This window comes from Stylophora pistillata, chromosome 9, assembly GCF_964205215.1.
Source record: "Stylophora pistillata chromosome 9, jaStyPist1.2, whole genome shotgun sequence".
In the NCBI taxonomy this organism is placed as follows: Eukaryota; Metazoa; Cnidaria; class Anthozoa; order Scleractinia; family Pocilloporidae; genus Stylophora; species Stylophora pistillata.
In genome coordinates this window covers 27,598,687-27,617,563 of record NC_142527.1, presented here as the reverse complement: position 1 = coordinate 27,617,563, position 18,877 = coordinate 27,598,687, and the positions used below count along the sequence as shown (strand labels likewise).

The 18,877-nt window shown below is 38.8% G+C and overlaps 3 protein-coding genes across 4 annotated transcripts in view; 2 read left to right on the top strand and 1 right to left on the bottom strand.

Moving 5' to 3' along the window:
• Window positions 1-1,350: 1,350 nt before the first annotated feature.
• On the bottom strand, window positions 1,351-3,884 carry LOC111322470 (uncharacterized). The gene is made up of 5 exons (XM_022925574.2): window positions 3,590-3,884; window positions 3,297-3,468; window positions 2,479-2,644; window positions 1,934-1,985; window positions 1,351-1,758 (listed from the first exon to the last, which is right to left on the bottom strand). Exons 1-5 carry the CDS (start codon window positions 3,711-3,713, stop codon window positions 1,706-1,708), a joined length of 567 nt encoding a protein of 188 aa, XP_022781309.2. The 5' UTR covers window positions 3,714-3,884; the 3' UTR covers window positions 1,351-1,705.
• Window positions 3,885-5,016: 1,132 nt separating this feature from the next.
• Window positions 5,017-18,877, top strand: part of LOC111322469 (serine/threonine-protein kinase 16) — a 62,352-nt gene continuing 48,491 nt past the window's right edge. Inside the window, exons 1-10 of one of the 2 annotated variants that reach the window (XM_088732774.1) lie at window positions 5,021-5,196; window positions 7,432-7,481; window positions 7,749-7,784; window positions 8,634-8,759; window positions 9,243-9,392; window positions 9,865-9,953; window positions 10,925-10,981; window positions 11,391-11,485; window positions 12,512-12,578; window positions 13,294-15,016. In XM_088732774.1, the coding sequence (XP_088588900.1) occupies window positions 5,109-5,196; window positions 7,432-7,481; window positions 7,749-7,784; window positions 8,634-8,759; window positions 9,243-9,392; window positions 9,865-9,953; window positions 10,925-10,981; window positions 11,391-11,485; window positions 12,512-12,578; window positions 13,294-13,456 (921 nt within the window). In that variant the 5' untranslated portion in view covers window positions 5,021-5,108 and the 3' untranslated portion in view covers window positions 13,457-15,016. Of the gene's footprint in view, window positions 5,197-7,431; window positions 7,482-7,748; window positions 7,785-8,633; window positions 8,760-9,242; window positions 9,393-9,864; window positions 9,954-10,924; window positions 10,982-11,390; window positions 11,486-12,511; window positions 12,579-13,293; window positions 15,017-18,877 lie in introns of those variants that run through there. The other variant, XM_088732775.1, reaches the window with a different exon arrangement.
• LOC148724148 (melanocyte-stimulating hormone receptor-like) lies at window positions 16,613-17,593 on the top strand. The gene has a single exon (XM_088732773.1). It carries the CDS (start codon window positions 16,643-16,645, stop codon window positions 17,591-17,593), a length of 951 nt encoding a protein of 316 aa, XP_088588899.1. The 5' UTR covers window positions 16,613-16,642.

Genomic DNA, 18,877 nt, shown 5'->3' with positions numbered 1-18,877 from the left:
TTTAGTTTCACGGTACCATGGCCGGCACTGAATCGGCATCACTGTATTTCCTCTCGCACGCGGCTATCTCAATGGGTAGAGTGCTGGACTGTTGTGCGGGAGGTCGAGGGTTCGAGCCCCGGCCGGACCAACACTCAGGGTCTTAAAATAATTGAGAAGAATTTGCTACCTTTCTACAACATCATGAAATGGTTAGATATTCTAGTCTTCTCGGATAGGGACGAATAAATGGAGGTCCCGACTCTTATAGGGTTAGGGGCAGGAGACGTTAATTTCCCACGCACGAGAATACTGTGTGATGGATGTCCTCCCCTGGGGTGGGATGGGTGGGTTTACTGGGCCCGCAGCAGTTGGCGCAAGCTGTTGCAGTGTCCTTGCCGGTCGGCGAAGCTATTAAATTACATTTTAACTCGTCACGTGACCGAATATGCCTCCAACTGAACGCGATCGAGGAATATCTAATGATATTTCCACGAGACATTCTAGAATTATCAAACCTTGCGTTCAAATTAAGCTCTTCCTTGAGATTTAATTCGAGTGAGGAGAGTATTCGCTGCATGTGGTTGCACCGAAGGTAACTCGCTCGTTTGGTCGTACAAATTATTTCGTTTGTTTTTTTGACGAGCTTCCTCGAAAAAGTTTTCATTGCTCATAACTAGAGGGTCCAATTTTACCTCGAAAAGTATATTTTTCGTTATTTCCAAGCTTAATTCAATCGTGTTTCAATGCCTAACTTTAATTAATATTACAGGTACTCACCGCAGGTACTCACTGCTGGTAGTTACCCATGTTCTTGGAGGCATTTGCATTTCCAAGCTGTTTCAAGTTTTCTCTTCAATTACTTGTTTTATTTTTATAAATTCCGTTTTCTCGTGTCATGCCAAAACAAAATACGTCATTCAACTCTTTTTCAAGCGCAATGGATTGAAAAAAAAGAGGGTATAGGGTGAATTCGTTTTTTTTTTTTTTTCCTGCGAGTATTCAAAACGAAAATGAAAACCGTCAGCCATTAATTATTGGAAAGCCTGAAGTAAAATAAAAAAAAAGAAAAAGCAAATTTTGGAAATCGTATTCAATTTTAAAAGAAACGAAATTTGTATGTCGTACTCCTGCCCTATTGAAAATCGGTTGTCATGACGCATAGATAGATGGATTCAAGGCCTCCTCTTCTGACATTCGGAAACACCCCTAGGTACGAACGCGGAGCGGAGGTATTGCTAGCGAGTTGGAAGCGTAAGAGCGCATTCCTTTCTTCCAGTCTATGGCCGTTTTGTTTTGTTTTTCAGCAGAGAGACCTGTGAGCGAGAGGACGAACCAATTACGTTACTAAAAGAAATTGAGCTCATGAAATAAAACATTTATATATGCATTTTATTTAAACTTATCTACAAAGTTCAATTTTTTTTTTAAATCTCATATGAAAATATTGCTTGAAAAAATAAAAACTCCTCAACGGGAGCCATTGATCTTAAATCTAATTCTGGACTACTAGGTAGCTGCGAATAGCGTCCAAGTACATAAAGGTTTTTAAGATTTTCCTTAGCATTAAGGACAGCAGAAAAAAATCGCATGCCTTGAAAACAGCAACTATTGTAAATGATAAATTGCCACCATATAAACTCTGAAGCCAAGAAATAGCTTACAGTCTCAAATATTAAAGAACAGAAACAGAATGTTCAAGCTGATTTGTTTTGGTTTTTCTGTGTTATCTGGAATACCATCTGTGGTTCCGCAACCTGTCTTTCCTTTGTGACTCACCTGAAAATGAAGACAAAAGAGAAAACAGTTTAACTGTCTTAAAATGGTATCGTGGAAGCAAAAAATGGAGCTACATGTGTATAAAGGCAAGAAATCAAGCGAGTGAATTCTGAAAAGGTGTAATTCTGCCCGTGGTGTGTGTTGTGGGAGAAACAGTGCATGTTCAAAAGCCTACCTCCACTGGCTTCTCCAACAGTTGTTGTGGAAGGATTCCATATCCACTTAACCTGTCGAAATGCGAGTTAGATCAGATTAACTAAGAAAGTCGGTCATTTCGCCTATTTCACGCTCCCCCTCCCCTTCATCTCCCCACCTCAGTGTGTTCCAGTTTTGTAAGGTCCTAGATTGCGTCCCTAATGCGGTCTGCGGATAAGATTACCTCTTGGCATAAAACCACGAGCACTCCCTCCTTTTCGGCGGAAGGCCTCACTCCCAGAGTTCTACGCGGCACGCTAGTACCCAATTTTTTTTTCTTTTTTTTTTTTATGGGTGGAGGGGTGCTGTTATTATTATTATTTTTTTTTTTTTTTTTTTGACTTACGTGACGGTTTTCGCCGAACAGGAGGGATTGTTCGTGGTCTATCTTGGCACCAGATACACAGTTGGTTGGATGTGCAAAAGGCAATAAAGTCGACTCTAAGAGGACGCGGGAACCAAGCGTCGTTTGTTTAAATCCCTCATTGCGCCCTCCGCTAAAAGAAAAATTAGCTGGCAACTTACCCCATCCGGGTAGTTATACGAGTTCACCATGTTTGGCTGGGGGTGGTTGTGACGTGAATATGGAATCACAAACGCAGTAGGGAAGGGTTTCCTCTGTTGAAAGTGTCGTTGATATGTAGTGGAGCCAAATCTGTAGTTGATTGGAGCGTAGTTGGCAGAGGATACCCTGAAAATGAACATGGGCTTTGGTCAGTTTCATAACAACTATTGGAGGGCATAGTTTTGGAATGAAAAAAGCGAACTTTTTTGCAAATGTCTCTCTTGCCACAAAGAACATCAAACGAATGAGCCTATAATTTAAAATGTTGGGATATACTTTGGTTATCTCAAAATGAAAATATGTTTCGGACAATGGAAAGCTACCATGTTTTCAACCATTGACTTAATCTTGGGAAAGAGAGAAACCAGGGAAAGAGAGTGAAAGATGAAGTGTTTCTTGGGCTAACAGACGATTGCGAATGCTTCAAAAACATTTTGGACCCTCACATATGAAAAAGGCAAAGCTTGGAGCTATCTGACTTTCGACTTAAGCCATTGAACCAGAGCGGTGTCAAAAATACTGTTTTTATCGCCCGCAAGACTCTCACATTTGCAATATGTGTTACGTCGGGAGCATGAACAGTTGTTCCAAACCGCATAGAAATATTAGCTAACACTTAACTCAAGTGTTGTTTTCTTAATCATAATACCATTAATTTAGCTTGTAAACTACCATTTGGTTGTCGCTACTTCCAAAAAAAGGCACGCGTTCGTCTGCGTTACTATGACAACCAGTTAGAGCGTATCAGGCACAGTACTGGGTACTCGAGTATTTTTACCTGTTTGGCAAAGGAGGCGGCCAATATCTGCCTTCAAAATCGCTGTTATATTTTGTATCGTACATGTGAGTGAAGGAATACGGCTTAAAAGCTGGCTGGTACAGGGCTGAAAGCGATGTCAGCCTCACACCTGGCCGCTGACTCCCTGCCGAAGGTGTCTGTTCGACATCGGCTGCAAAGCGAGAAGAGTAAACAAATGATCATTGACTTCTCTGCAATAACTACGAGACCAAATCAAATGAATAAAAATTGAAATAAGTGCAAAAGGATACGGAAATCATCCTTTTACTTACTTGTAACTGGTCGAGTTTGGCTGTGGCGAGAAGAATACGATGTACCTTCAGGTCGGCGATTCGTTGTCGTCTCGGGACGCAAAGATTGCCGTGAGGGCGGATAGTTTTCCGATGTGTCTTTCATGTTGAAAGTTCTTTCTTTGCGGATTACCTCATTTCGATCCTTTGTTTGAAGTGAGTTCTATTTTCCTTGGTTAATAAACAGTTTAAACAAGCGGAAAACGATGAGACAGCTGCCTCGAAGTCCACTCGAATCGAAGTCAATGTTTCAGTGGGGGACCCGGTGGGGAAAAATTAACGCCCGGTTGTCTATGAGGGTATTCAGCGGACACACATCTAGGGCTAAAGATGCCGTGTAAGTGGAATGGAAAACTACAGGACATTTGCCATGAGCATACACAACCTAAAAAATTACGCATAGACCTGTTTCTTGCACAAGATGTAAATATCGGCCAGCCTCTACGACTGTTGATAACCTATGTTTTGTAAAAACCCATGTCAGCCTGCTTTATCCAGGACTGAGAATGCAACCATATGATTTCGGCGAAATTTACTGAACGATCTTCACGCAGTGATGTAGTTTATGTCAGTCAACATTTTGAAAAAAAAAATAGATAACGAGCACAAGAATTTGGAAAAGTATTGGGTGCAAAAATATTGTCAAAACCCGGAAAAGAGAAAGTAAAAAAAGCTAGCTTGATTTCTTGTTTCCAGTCTCGGTAAAGTGAAATTTGATTATGTCGTAGAATTAAGGTTGTTTACTGGAAAATAGCACTCATCTGAGAAAGTCTAGTCAACAGTGACAAGTAAACCCGTAATTGTATCAGGAAAATACCGCGTAAACACAAGATTTAATCCAAGGAGAACTTTTGAAAGCAAAGAAACGGGTATCTAACATCTAACATGGCAGTCGGCGCAGAAAGTAAATCTTTTCAAACTTCGCCAAAAGAGCAATCGCGATGCAAAACAACTGAATATCGATCAAATATACTTATGCAAATATTTTTCACAATTTTTACGTAAGTTAGCAAAACTACCCATTCCAAAATAAACGCTTTTTTTAAATATAAAAAATAGCTCAAAAATTGTGCTACATCAGTAGAACCTTGCAGTCTTTAAAGACTGCCTATTTTTCAAGTTGTCACGCAACGTAACACCGATGAAAACTCATCCCAGTGTCCTCTCCGTTCACCATCTTGGACTTGAGTTTGCACCTGGCTTTTATAAAACGAGGTAATAAAACTCACTTATTCATTCGTTGCAATTAGAATTCTAAACTGCTCTAAATGCAAAATGCCCTGGAAATGTCTCACAAACTTTACGTGCAAAAGGCTCGAGAACATCAATTCGTCGAATTTGTCAAATCATTAACTTAGGTACTGCGCCTGCAAACTCAGCTGCCAGTGGATAAAAATAAGGGGGCGGACTGGTCACTAATTGACACAACATACACACCAAAGAACAACAGGAAGTTGACTCGCAAAAAATCAGAGTTGTTTCGAGAAAAAGACAGATATTAATGGGTCACAAATGCTCGTCATTTTGCAGACCATCAGTAACGGTGAATGGGAAAAAATACCGAGTGGTTAAAGAACTGGGAGAAGGAGGTAACTTAATAAACCAGATCATTCATGCATTCTACCATCTGTTAAGTTTACGTACGTATGTAATATACGTACGCAATTTGCCTGGTGTTTGAAATATTGTAACTTCCTTCGGCAACTCTTTTTGTAACCGAAATTATGAACGTCGAAGTGATGTACTTCAAGAAGGAAATTGTCCTCAGCTGTCGTATTGTTTTTAGAAGCTTTATTCTACTGTTTGTGACTAACAATTTGCCGGCCGAAATTCTTACAGATCTTCTTACCGCTCACTGGCTTAAATGAAGCCCGGCCGAGTTAAGTTATGTTTCTGTTAATGGTTAAGTAAAGAAGGTATTGATCGGGTCCATAGATAGAAAGTGAAAAATCATCGAAAAAATACTTGAACTTCAAACAGGAGACTGGAATAAAATCATCCTGTGATCTGAGTTTAAAATTTAATTTTCCCTAAAATATGACTTCAATATAAATCAGCCGACTTAATTAGGAAGTAATTTGGATATATCAACAAAGTTGAAATGGTAAATTGGCCACCGTAACGATTACAAAAGCTGACGTTTCGAGCGTTAGCCCTTTGTCGGAGCAAAGGGCTAACGAAAGGGCTTTAATTTTCGTTAGCCCCTTTGCTCTGATGAAGGGCTAACGCTCAAAATGTGAGCTTTTGTAATCATTACGGTGACCAATTTACCATTTCAACTTTGTTGATATATCCAAATTATATCATTACTCCCACCGACGCAGCCCCAAACAGTTTCTTTCGAAACTTTCAGCCTTTATTAATTAGGAAGTAAACAGAAGTATGCTAACAAAATGCAAAGAAGCAAAAACAAAAAGGAACACAACAAAACAAGTAGCAGTGAGAGGGGTTTCAATAAAAGTTGTTTACCAGGGGTCTATTTCTGCCATATAAGACCTCTTACCATTGTCAAGTTTGCAAGCTGGCTCTCGAATTAGGGTTTTGCCTTACCAAGTGGCAGATATAGGGGAGGGATCTAGGGGGCCTGAGGGGTTCCCCTTATTATGGGTAAAAAAATATATGCAGAGGAAGGAAAAGCGAGCAGGTGTACACACACACACAAAACTGCCCCTCCTTAGCTCAAGGTCTTTGTCTGCCACTGTTACCGCCCTTTATCCCAGCACAACTGCCTGTTACACCTTCCCAGTTGCCTATGGAAAACGTTTTTGAAACCTGTAAGTAATCAATTAATAAAGATGATGATGACAGTAATAAGTAAAATTAATGATCATGATAATAATGGTAATAATGGTGTCAGTGATGATCTATTTGTTTTTATCGGTATGAACTTGTTACCACCCCAAATTCTATTTTTTTTTCAGTCTTAATTATTTAAAAATTTTCAAGAGTGAAAAAATTGGTAGAATAAGTGTCATTGCCAGCTTATTTTTACCCCTGACACTTCATTTATACCTAATCTATCACCATTGTTACATCGCAGCAAAGACTCTTCTGAGAGAAATAGTTGATTACTTCCCTAACCTTAAAAAGAATGATTTTTCCCAAAGATGAGTGATAAGAAAAAGTGATGAAATGATAGTTCAGATACATTGAAATCAGTTATCACAATTTGGATTTTGATTTATCAGAGTTCTTAGATTAACAATACTTTATTACACGACTTGGACAGTCAGAGGGCCAATAACTAAAATCAACCAATCAAAATGCTCTATTGCCGGGTAATATTCTCTCAGTATTGGACCGGGCACTGTCCCGAGTGATACCGCACTTGTGTCCCTTTGAACTTCAGTTGTATAATAAGTCTCTTATTGACCAAGCTTGCTCGGGACGGTACTGGAAGAATATCGGCCCTCGGTCTTTTTTGTACGGACCTCACTGCACTCAGTCCATACTGTCAAAACCTTGGGCTGATATTCTCCCAGTACGGCCCTCGCGCTTGGTTAATAAGATTTATGTATTCCCTCAGCCTTGATCTTTGGCAAGTTACAATATTGAGGAACTCAGCTCGGACAGCTCAAATATTTTGATCAACTTTTTTGAATAATTGTTGAGGGTAAACATGGCTTGAAGGTTTCGTGTTCTTAATTTTAATCCGTATGTATCATTTAATTGCAATTAATGCTCCTTTTTAGAATTGAATTATTTTATTATTATAAGTAGTAGTAGTATTATAAGTATTATTAGTAGTATTATTATTGAATAAATGTGATAAATTAATTTTAAAATGTGACTTTAAACTGTACCTTTGGATGTTTTCTTTCCAGCCTTCTCCTATGTTAACTTAGTTCATCATGGAAATGAATGGTTTGCTCTGGTAAGTTTAATGTGTTAGTGCAGTCCATGCACTTCATGGAAATTATCTTTTAGACACACAAATCTGTGCTCTCTCTAAGACTGAAGAGAGAAAATATGGCAGATCTCAGTTACACTAATGCTTCCAGTTTTTCTCTGGCTTGGTTTCAAGGAAGCCATGCTTTCCCAAACATATTTTTCAAACTTGCTAAGGGAGGGAATCTTATGGATCTCCTTCATCCGTGTATAATGTTTCAATCCTTTGATCATTTCCATTCTTTCCCTTTAGAAAAGAATCCGTCTTGATCTTCCTGAACAAGAAGAGGTGAATGCAATATTCTTTTGGAAATATAACTCAAAATACTCTTCAGACAGTAAGACAAATGGTCTCATTGTACATTTACCGGTATAGGCATTCTTTAACAAGTTTTATTAGAAAGCTCTTGGCTAGACAAAATCTGACTCCTATCGTAGAATATCATGCTTTCAAACTTTTTTATGCATGCCTAATCCAAAAAAACTTCTACTGTGACTGGACAGCTCTAACTATTAGACCAGAGGTTTCAACAAATTTTTTGATAAGCAGCTACCAACAGTGTCAGTAAGAAATGGCTGTACCCAGAAATGAGGCCATAATAAACCCAAGCATGAAGCCTTTACGCAGGTCAAACAGACAAGGGTAAGAGGTCTTATGGATGTCTTTGGATCTGCTATCTGTAATGATGTTCTAACACCATCTTGTAAAAGAAACTCAGGGTTTAGAACTTTCCACTCAAGTGCATGTAGGGTATGAATAAAGTAGTCTGGGTAACTCATTTAGAAACATAACTTCCCACTCAAATTTTAAGATAACGTTACTGAAAAATTTTATTAAAGAAAATACCTCGATAGATCATTTTAAGATCAGTAGGACGTTTTAAGTACAATTTTAGTATTATGAATTTTTTATTAGGTATTTTTACCTTTAATAGGATTTGTTGGGGGCCATTATGTAAACTAGCTACCGGGTTAACGGTAATAATGTATTTTACCCTCGGTAAATAAAGTGTTTGTTGTGTTTGTTGTTTGAGTAGTAAATCTCATGCTTTTTACTCAGAACAGCAGCTGTGTAAAGAAAATTGCTAATGAGCATTTTTATTTAGTTCTGAGATTTCATTTGTTCTAATCACAATAGGCATTTGATCGTGAGGTAGAAGCTCATAGAGCTGTTTCTCACCCAAGTGTCCTTGACTTGCATGATGTGGATGTGGTATCTAAAGGAACATATAAAGAGGCACGCATGCTTGTGACATACTACAAGGTATCTTAATTCCTCCTGCTGCATTTCCTTAGATCTCAGTTTACCCAAATTTGAGTGCATTTGGGTTGATTTCCATTAAATGTAACTTTAGCCCCTTGACCCCTTAAAGTGACTAGTATCTTATTTCTCCTGACAGTATCACCCTTTAATCAAACAACTTCATGAAAATAAAGAAATATCTTTTACGAAAGACATTCTTCATAATTGATTCACACTTTAAGGTCACACACGCATGAAGAATTCAAAGTAATCACCGACCAAAGGTGCTGTTCACTTCTGATTCAAACATTGAGGTCAGGAAAATAAAGAAAATGATCACCAACAAAAGATGCTCTAAATATGAAAACAGATTCTCTTCATCATACCATAGGAAATGTTTGGAGAACAGTATAGAGAATATGCATACTGATGTTAAGGTGTAAAAAGGTACGGTCAAACCAAAAGGACTTTTTTACTATACTCAGATCATTCAATTTCTCCTAGAATGGAACAGTGCAAGACTTAATTGAGCGCACACAACTTGAAGGAGGTCACATCCCTGAGTTAAATATTCTTCACATGTTCAAGTCACTATGTGAAGCTATACTTTCCTTTCATAGCTTAGACCCACCTCTGGCACACAGAGATATCAAGGTAGGTTGAGTCTGTGTTAAGGACCAGAGCTTACATACCAGACTGAGTCGCATACAGCTGCTGTTTATCCCAGTTTTTGTGACATGAAAGACTTAGAATTATTCTCATGTCTCCAGGATGAGATGCTAAGAGGTTATCCCCAGCATTTTAGCCATGTTTCCTTGACAGTTGACCGGTGTTTCTATGTTTGACTTAATACTCCTCGGTTGTGACGGAAAAAGCAGAAGTTAATTGTCTTGTTCAGGAACACAACACAGTGATTGTTACTAGGACTGGAATGCAGGCCTTTTCATTCAGTGGAGTCCAGTTCACAGATCCATCATATCCCCCCTATACCATGGTCCAAAATGTTGTTGTGGACTCGCCACAATCGTATGATATTTTTCAATAGAAACCACCCAGATGCATCATTTGTAGGCAATAAATAATGTTTGGGAAAGGTTTTCCACTCAGCTGATACCCCTTTTTTCAGCCTCATAATTTGTTAATTGGTCCTGACACGACAGTGGTGTTGATGGATCTCGGAAGTGTGTCCAAAGCCAGATGCACCATTGCTTCACGGTAAGGGATAGGTATTGAATTTTAATAACAGTAAATAGTTGCAATCCAGGAGTAACATGATGGTGTACTCTAATTGTCCAAGTAAGGGTAGTATCAGAAAAGACCATTCTTAGAGGCAGTAAGGGATGTTTTGACAACAGGAGTGGAGATCATTATCAGAGTCAAATGACTTATTTTGTTTTTAACACAATAGTGTCTACTGAGGTGGTTGAAAGGTCAGCTAATATCAGCTACAAAAGTCCTTTTCATGAACAGCCTCTCTCTGACAGCTTCACTAAACCATTGAGATGGATTTCACTTACTGATTTAAATACTTTGTGTTTTGGGGTGTGAGAGGCTTGGAGGGAAGGTTTTTAGATTATTTTTGTGTTTGAATGAGGTTATTGTTTTGTTTTTGTGTTGTTTCCTTTTGACAAAGGATTTATTGTATTTGATAATGACACTGGCTCTCCTGCAATGTAGAAAGTCTGTTTATGAGCCAAGTGGCCCATTAGACCAGCGCTTAAATCCAGTTTCTGTAGCATGAAGCAACCAGGAGTGTTTTTTATTGTCCCCCCTGGATGGGATGCTAGTCCATTAATTGCAGGGTTACCCCCCCATCCACCATTAAATTCACTGCTTCCCATTTTAACACCTGGGTGACGAGAAGCACTGTGAGAGTAAAGTGTCTTGCCCAAGAACACAACACAATGTCTTCCACCAGGGCTTGAACCCGGACCACTTGCTCCAGAGTCAAGTGCACTATAATCATACCATGAGGCCACCATGCTACCTTGCACACAGCAATTTGGTATGAATGATAAACAAGAACCATCAGTCATGTTTCGCTACAGAAACAGCTGGTGTAGAAACTTCCTGGCTTATGAGGTGGATGTTATAAACTTAGCTGTCATTACCTCTTGGTTATTTATTTATCTATTTTTATGCAAAGGATTAAAAATAATTCAATATGCACATGTTTTATTGTACAGAAGGGAAGCCTTGGCCCTTCAAGAGAGGTGTGCACAGGAATGTACTGCAACATACAGGTGGGAATCAAGTGTTTAGTGTTGTATAGCATGATGAAACTATGTGCTTACACTATATATAAGAGGATTTCAACCATTTTAAATTAAAATGCTGGAGAGGCCCTTAAAATTTAGTGTGTCATATTGCACCAATACATCAACTCTGATGTCTGATTTCCTGTAGATGGGGGGGGGGGGGAGGGGGGAGGGAGGGGAGGGTCACAAGAGTCTAAATAGATAACATTTTGTCAAACTGCAAAATAGCATTTTGCATGTACTGTTATTTATTTATTTTTATTTATTTATTTATTTTTGCAATTTGTTTTTGTATACATCTAGATGAGGAGCATAGGATTCTCTTCTGGCATTGAAGGACTGACCCACGTTAGTTAAAAAAAAAATTAAATGTCATATCTGTACTGACTTGCAGGGCTCCAGAACTGTTTGAAGTTCCATCAAACTGTGAAATTGATGAGAGGAGTGATGTTTGGTCAATGGGTTGTACTCTGTTTGCCATGGCTTATGGTGAGTAAATGGGTTGTACTCTGTTTGCCATGGCTTATGGTGAGTAAACTTATTCAACAGAAGTTTGCAGCAGAAACTGAAAATATGTACTGATCCGGGGAGAAAAAGGGGCTTATTAATCCACTTAACGACGCAAACCGTATAAATGATTTCTGGTTTTATTCGATCTATTAAGGAAAACGTTGCATAATATTAGATAGGGCAAACTATAGGGAAAACTACAACATCAGCGAACTACAGTGATTAACCGCATATCATCGACCACTTACTTCTGTGACGATATCCAGCAGATTATTCCTAATCACTCGTAAACACGGAGTGGCAGTTCAATTGGGCATCTGGTTGGCAAAATCATATGAAACGCCGGTCAGCGAGAGAACAATTTAGCACGTATCGATTCCTTCTAAAAATGAACTTTGAAGACGTTGCGGGATCTTACGAAGTTACTAATCCCAAGTGTATAATGAACTTAATGAAAAGGGAAATTAATTGTCAATCAATTATGACTTGTATCTAATTATATATTTTTCTCAACGAAACATGTACCAAGAACATATGGCGAGTTTTTTTCTGTCTGGAGGTTGTATAATTCAGTTTTTACCTGTAGTAATAGGTGGATTAACATTTTTAACTTTTTGGATACTCAAAGCATGGAAATTGTGGCATGTGAACAGTGATGTCACAATGAAGTTCTACAACAAAATAACAAGGTTCATTGTTCGATGGTGAATACTTCAAATCTTTTTAAGGCAGAAACATCGAAATCACAGAGAACTAGAATTTCATACATATGGCAAATGTAGAATAGGCAAAGGCTAGCTTATTCACTCATCTCCAGTTTCAAAGAATGGGCTGTGATGCCAGACTACAAGTTCATCGGAACACAGTCATGTGCTATCTCAAAGATGCTCAATATCTCAAGCCCTGTATTCAGGGAATTGCCCATAGGAAGTCTTTAATAGCTTTTTGACATAGATGGGAATCTCCATATGTTCAGCATTTCTAACGCTTTTTGTTTTAAACCAGGTCAGAGCCCCTGCGATGGCTCAGCGCTCTCCGCAAATAGTGGTAACATTCAAATTCCAAGCAACAGGTACGTTTGTTGATAAGTTTACTCCAAAAAGCAATTCTCCAAAGCCGGTGTGCTTCATAATAGCCAAGTTGAGTCACTCAATTTGTATACTTTACAACGCCGCGTTTGTGCCTTACTCCCTCATGAGAATAGTTCAACGGACATTTTGGCTTAAATGTAGACTGCTAGATGTCCTTATGAATGAGGCTACCGAAACTATCATGATGGTATAATTTGGATATATCAACAAAGTTGAAATGGTAAATTGGCCACCGTAACGATTACAAAAGCTGACGTTTCGAGCGTTAACCCTTCGTCGGAGCGAATAGTGGTAGCTTTTTAGCAAAGGAACTGAGAGAGAAAAGGAAAATTTTCCTCCTAACATACTCTTTTCGCGTTGAATAATATTTTGAGCTGCAGAATATCAAAACAGCTGAAAGTAGCCATAAGAGGTGTTTTTCCCTTTTAATGGTACCACAGAGTCAAACAAGATAATGAGTTGCCCTTGGGAACTTGAAGTGATTTAGAGTAAAATTCAGCTGTAGGAAAATTTGAGTGACCAGCTTTTGCATATGATTGGTTGAAAGCGTAGCGAAGGTTTTTCTCGACCAATCGCTGAGCATAGTCAGAGAAAACTGACAATAAATCCAGCTTTGAAGATCGACACCTGAGCACTCCACTTCATGTTGTCTCTAAGAAATTTGCGTTATGTTGTTTTCTCATGTTTCCTTTTCAGTGTTTATTCAATGGAGCTAAATGGTCTGATCACAAGTATGCTTAAAGTGGATCCTCAAGAGAGACCTACGCTTCAACTGATTTTACGCAGATTAGAAAACTTAGCTCCCGCCTCGTCAGTCTTTAGCTTGGAAGGTGGAAGAAATGTTTCCATACAAATGTAAAATTGACTTTTTTAAACCAACATATGACTTCTTTACCAAATTACCCAGAAAATCGTATTACTAAAACCCATTATATAGGAGTGCATTTCGATTGATTGCCTTAAATCCAAAACCGAATTAATTTACAAAAGAAAAATTATCAGAGAAAAGAAAAAGTTGTCAAACAACTTGAGACGCGGGAAAACGTGAATTACAAAGTCGTGATTAGTGATAGTTTCGATTCTGAATGGTTGAGTGGACAGGCGTGCGTTTTTTTTAACCAATCACAAATCGTAATGAAGCAAAACCAAAGTAGTCCTGGACTACTTTCAACACGCAGTTTAAAAGTGCACTAAAATCCACCGTTAGCACGTTCTCAGAACCCGAAACTTCTTAGAATCTGAGCAGGCTCTTATTGCTATTTCGTACTAGTTTTGAATATTGTACCTAGCAAAGTGAAGATATCTTGATTTATTTTGAAGATTGTTGCAGATAGCAATTAGCAAACACTCGCAGAGGCAAGAATGAACTTAAAAGATAAACAACCATGTTGCAGATGGAGAAGAATTACACAGAACGCAAATGTAACAAGATTAATAACAGCCCTCGACTTTTCAACCCCTCGCAGTTACGGTTTGTCACGCGAATAGGGAGCGTTGCGTGACAAGACCAATAAAACGGTTAGCCAAGGAGACTATAGATAAACTATGACCCAGCTCCCTTTCACTACGCATCAAGATTTAGCTCTTCCGCTCCCAATATCTCATTTGAAATACTTTTTACTGTCTCCCGTACAACTCTCATGATGTGGAGTTTGGTAGCTGGATATTTTTCTATATTCTCATCACTTGTCTGCTTGAGATTGTATTGAAATTGTGGGGAGAAATTCTGTCTTTGTCACATATGGGAATAAAACGGTTTTGACCCTGTACATAAAGGTGAACTGATGTGCAAAAGCTTTATATGGATTATTTGTACATGTATGAATGATGAAATCTCTAATGAGCATATCGATCAAGACTCCTAAATAGTGCCTAACGCAAATGAGTGTCTTCAGCGCATGAACATATGTGGTCGGTACTACTCAATTTTTACCCGCTACACTTGCTCCATCGCAAGGTCCATCCGGTTTGAAAACAAAAATATACGATACAGATAGCAATCTGAGGTAGAATTCCCAACCATTTTGCCCAGCCTTAAAAATTTGGACTTATGAAAAGTAGGTAGATGTAAACCTACTTCACCATAAAGAAAAAACACAATGAATTTCCGGAATTGACGAGAAATCAGGGTTTCAATGACTTTTTCATAAGCAGCTGGTAATGTCGTTAGAGGTGGCTGTGACCGGAAAAGGAGCTTGGGGTGAAACACAAACACCAGAGCCTGCGCGCAGGCTCAACAAACGTTGGTAAGAGGTCTTATAACTAGGAGGCGGTAGATCGCCACTAACCGACTTTTACTTAAACTGCTGACGATAAAGAGTGCAAGTTAAAACTTGACGTTTTTGACGACTCCTTTTAGTGTTGTGCTGATTTTGAGTATTTTAGATTAAACTGCGACGTCAGAAGAGTCCCAAATGGAGCTTTCTTTGTGGTTTACTGTTGTTGCTGCAACTCAGGAAACAGACCATTGCTAAGATGACCTAAGCCTCTATCTTTAGACGACGCCAAGTACACGGCCTTTGATGGAAAAACGTTAATTTTTTATCATACAAATAAATCTCATTTTCACTTAAAATGATTTACTTTTAACCTCATTTGAGAGTAAAAAATGAAGAGGTTTGTAGCTCGAAAATGGCTAATTTAGTTTCACTATGCTACGAAAGAGGTTTGACAAATGTCGCCGCAATGTTAAAAATCAAATTGCAAAAATTGATATTTATTTTTGTTCATAGATTTAACATCTCTTTATCAGAAGTAGCCAAATTAGCGCAAACGAGCCCTCCATGTGGTCTCCGGAATACTGCGCTCAGCTGGGGAGGTTGTAAGTAAGCGACAAAATTTGGACAGGGTGCGTTATTACATCCAAAACATTTAATCTCCCTTACCGCCCTATGAAATACTGAATTAAAATCACAATTGTAGAAATACTGAATTAAGATGTTGAATTATATAAGAAGCTAAAATATTCTATCAATACCGAAGGTGTTAGGCGTGAATTTCCTCCTAATAAGATGCAGGGGGATTTCTTTTAAATTTCTTTACAGTGGAAAAGCGAACTAAATCATAAGTATTGTCCTCGGCACAGGCCGCTAACAGCATTTTGCATTTAAAAGTAAATTTGAATTTCTTTCTATTTTGTTTGCAATGTGAACACTATAGCTGTTTGCCATTTTTAGCGGTGTTTTAGCTTGATTAGTAAAAGTGAATATCTTTCAGAGAAATTGTTTTTCGTCTTGTTTACCCAAGAATATAAAGTTTGACAAAAATGACAAATTTCGTTTTTTTATTCGATTGGGAATTCGCAAAAATTCCAGCGATCCCTTTACAAGTTCATGGCAGTTTGGTTCAAATACTAGTGTATCAATTAAAAACCCTCCCCTTAAAAAATGCATGAGACGAAGCATTTTATCCAGCAAACAAACAGCACCGCTTACATGATCGTCAAATGCAGCGGCTTCAATTCAAAGTCAAATCATACAAAGGTCATTTGTCGATGTCTTCAGAAGCTTATCACGACGGCTACTGCAAATAGTTAAAGTAACATCCATTAAGGAGGCCAAAATAACGCAGAAAAGTTACACTGCAAAGCAATCCATCCCTCATGCAGCTGGTAGGAACAGGATGATCTTTCAAATTTAAACCACTATCCATCATTATGGACATAAAATTATAGATGCTCGTCTCACTTAATAGAAAATTAGCAAATCAACGTATTAACGTGCGACCTATCTATACAAGAAAAGAGCCGATCAACACGACCAAACATTTTTTAATCTCACAGCCAATAGCATAAAGTAAAACTGACCAATCAGTGTACAAAAACAAGTTTTATAAATATCGATTGACAAAGACTCTTCACCTTCTCTAATAACTGCTTCCGCAGTAGTTTTAACAGCATCTTTTACTTCTCTATCAACAACAGTCCTCCTCAGAACTAATCTCAACCAGACGAACAGACTAAGCGATCAAAAGCAGTCAAGCAGGAACAGTTAGAGTAGCCAACAGTCTCCCTTTCTGATAACAAATTCTCTGTTGCTTTTGGAGAATGCTGAACACCACTGATGAACAGAGAAATTTCTCATCTGAAGTCAGTCATCCGGTGTCACTTGTAGCGACGTATGCGGCGTTTGCATCCTTAAACATTTTCCTCTCCTTCACCGCTTCACTGGGCAATATTCTAATCCTTATTGCTCTTCACAAAGTGACTTCGATTCATCCTCCAACAAAACTTTTGTTTCGATGTTTGGCGGTCACTGATCTTTGTGTTGGACTGATCATTCAACCGCTGTTTACAGTGGTGCTTCTTGAAGGAACAGTAAACTCCAGCAACAAACTATTTTTTTGGGGGGTAGTTTATCTATTTCAGGAGTACTCCTCTCTAATACTTTGTGGAGTCTCGCTCTTGACATCAACCGCAATTAGTGTGGACAGACTTCTCGCGCTGTTGTTGGGTCTGAGATACAGACACGTTGTTACGTTAAGGCGGGTGCGAGCGCTAATTATCTCCTTTTGGGTTCTCACTGTTGCTTTCGCTTGGTGCATCTTCTTTCAGTTGTTTAATATTTCCCTTCTCGCATATACCGTTTTGACGTTTATTTCACTTATTGTCTCGGCCATTTCTTACGCCAAAATTTATTTCCGTCTCCGCCACCAACTGCTTCATGTACAGGGCCTTGTTCACGAGCAACAACAACAACAACAGCCTCCCAGCGGCGTTGTATCGATTCCATTAAATGTAGCACGATACAAGAAAACAGTTTCCGCCATAGCATGGATACAGCTTGGATTATTTGCTTGCTACCCTCCTGTTTGTGTTTTTTTGATCTCACTGTATTTGGGAGACTCTTTCGGAGGACGTTTTTTAAACTTTTGCCTTTCTTTACTGTACTTAAACTCATCTTTGAACCCCATTCTATACTGCTGGAAAATCAGGGAAGTGAAACAAGCAGTAAAGGACACAGTTAGACAGTTAAACTGTCGTTGTGAGCCAAATTGAACATTTGTGTCGTACAAAACAATGTAAACATATCAAACTGTTTCCCCACTACGATGGACATTTGTTTTTGTCGGTTCCAACCTCGCGCGGCCGCTAACCCAGATGCCCTCCTGAGCAAATTTTCAAAATGGCGGACAAGCCAAAGAGAGAGATAAGAGAACCAAAGCGATTCTGCAACGAATACTCAGCATACACCCCTGTTAAAAAGGTCACTTCACAGAGAAAAGATACAAAATTGTATGATATTGAAGTCACGGAGGTTGACAAACCCAACAAGAGACTGAAAATTCACTACATTGGCTACAGTGCACGCTTCGATGAGTGGAGACCCTTCGGGGTTCTGTCCTCGTGTACCGGTTCACAAGAGCCAATACAAAAGACCAAACAATACACAATAGCTAACCGATAACTCCTAAACAAAGAAAGAACAACGGTAATTCCCCTGTGAGCCGGTACACCAGGACAGAACCCCCTTCGGGGACGGTGAAGCATCTGAATATTTTCCTTCGAAATTGTATAGATTAGTAGGCTGCAACAAAAATTTATTGTACGACGTTTAGGGTAAAAACAGTAATCTAACCTGGAAAAAATGTATTTATTCCGACTCTTTCGGAAAATAACTTTACAAGTCTTACTTGTTTACTTATCTCGTAAGTAAACGATGGTGAAGCGCTTTCCAAGCTACCCGATTCTTCTCCCACTGCTTTCACGCTTATAAAACAGGAAACGAGCAAAAGGAGGAAGGTGTGGCTGTTTTGACTAGCCATTTGACGAGGTTCAATCTGCTCCTTGTTCGACAATTTACATATCAAAACAATGGAAATTTGTTACTCTCTTTGATTTTGGCGGTATATTTTCAATTTGCGCTTGCGTAAGAGAGAAATCGCCCAAGACTCCTTGCTCGGTCTAATTTTGACCACGAACGCCTTCTTAATTTTGACGGACCCGCTCGGGAAAAGGTGAAAATGACGAGGGAAAAACTTTACTTTGTAGTACCAAAATACACAAAATGGAAAGCCATGATATTATAGTTCAATATTTCGGTGGTACATTGTTAACTTTTAATACAGAGAGTCGGCAAGATGATATAACATCCAAAAATCGCATTCGATTTGAGTGGGCCGGTGAAGTGGGCGTGGTCACGAAATTCAGTAAGAGACTATTTGTACCCCGTGAGTTTGATATGCAAAAACAATGTAAACTCAAGCATCGCCACTTCAATGTGTTGATTTAATATGGCCCTTCTCTGCGGAGGCTTTTTGAAGGAACAATAAACTACAGCAT

What these genes read in the sequence shown, in the direction of transcription:
- LOC111322470 (XM_022925574.2), bottom strand. Translation starts at nt 3,713, where the DNA reads ATGAAAGACACATCGGAAAACTATCCGCCCTCACGGCAATCTTTGCGT. An exon ending in CCGCCTCCTTTGCCAAACAG is followed by an intron (nt 2,645 to 3,296) that starts GTAAAAATACTC and finishes GTTCATTTTCAG; the next exon opens with GGTATCCTCTGCCAACTACG. An exon ending in CGTATAACTACCCGGATGGG is followed by an intron (nt 1,986 to 2,478) that starts GTAAGTTGCCAG and finishes GCATTTCGACAG; the next exon opens with GTTAAGTGGATATGGAATCC.
- LOC148724148 (XM_088732773.1), top strand. Translation starts at nt 16,643, where the DNA reads ATGCTGAACACCACTGATGAACAGAGAAATTTCTCATCTGAAGTCAGT.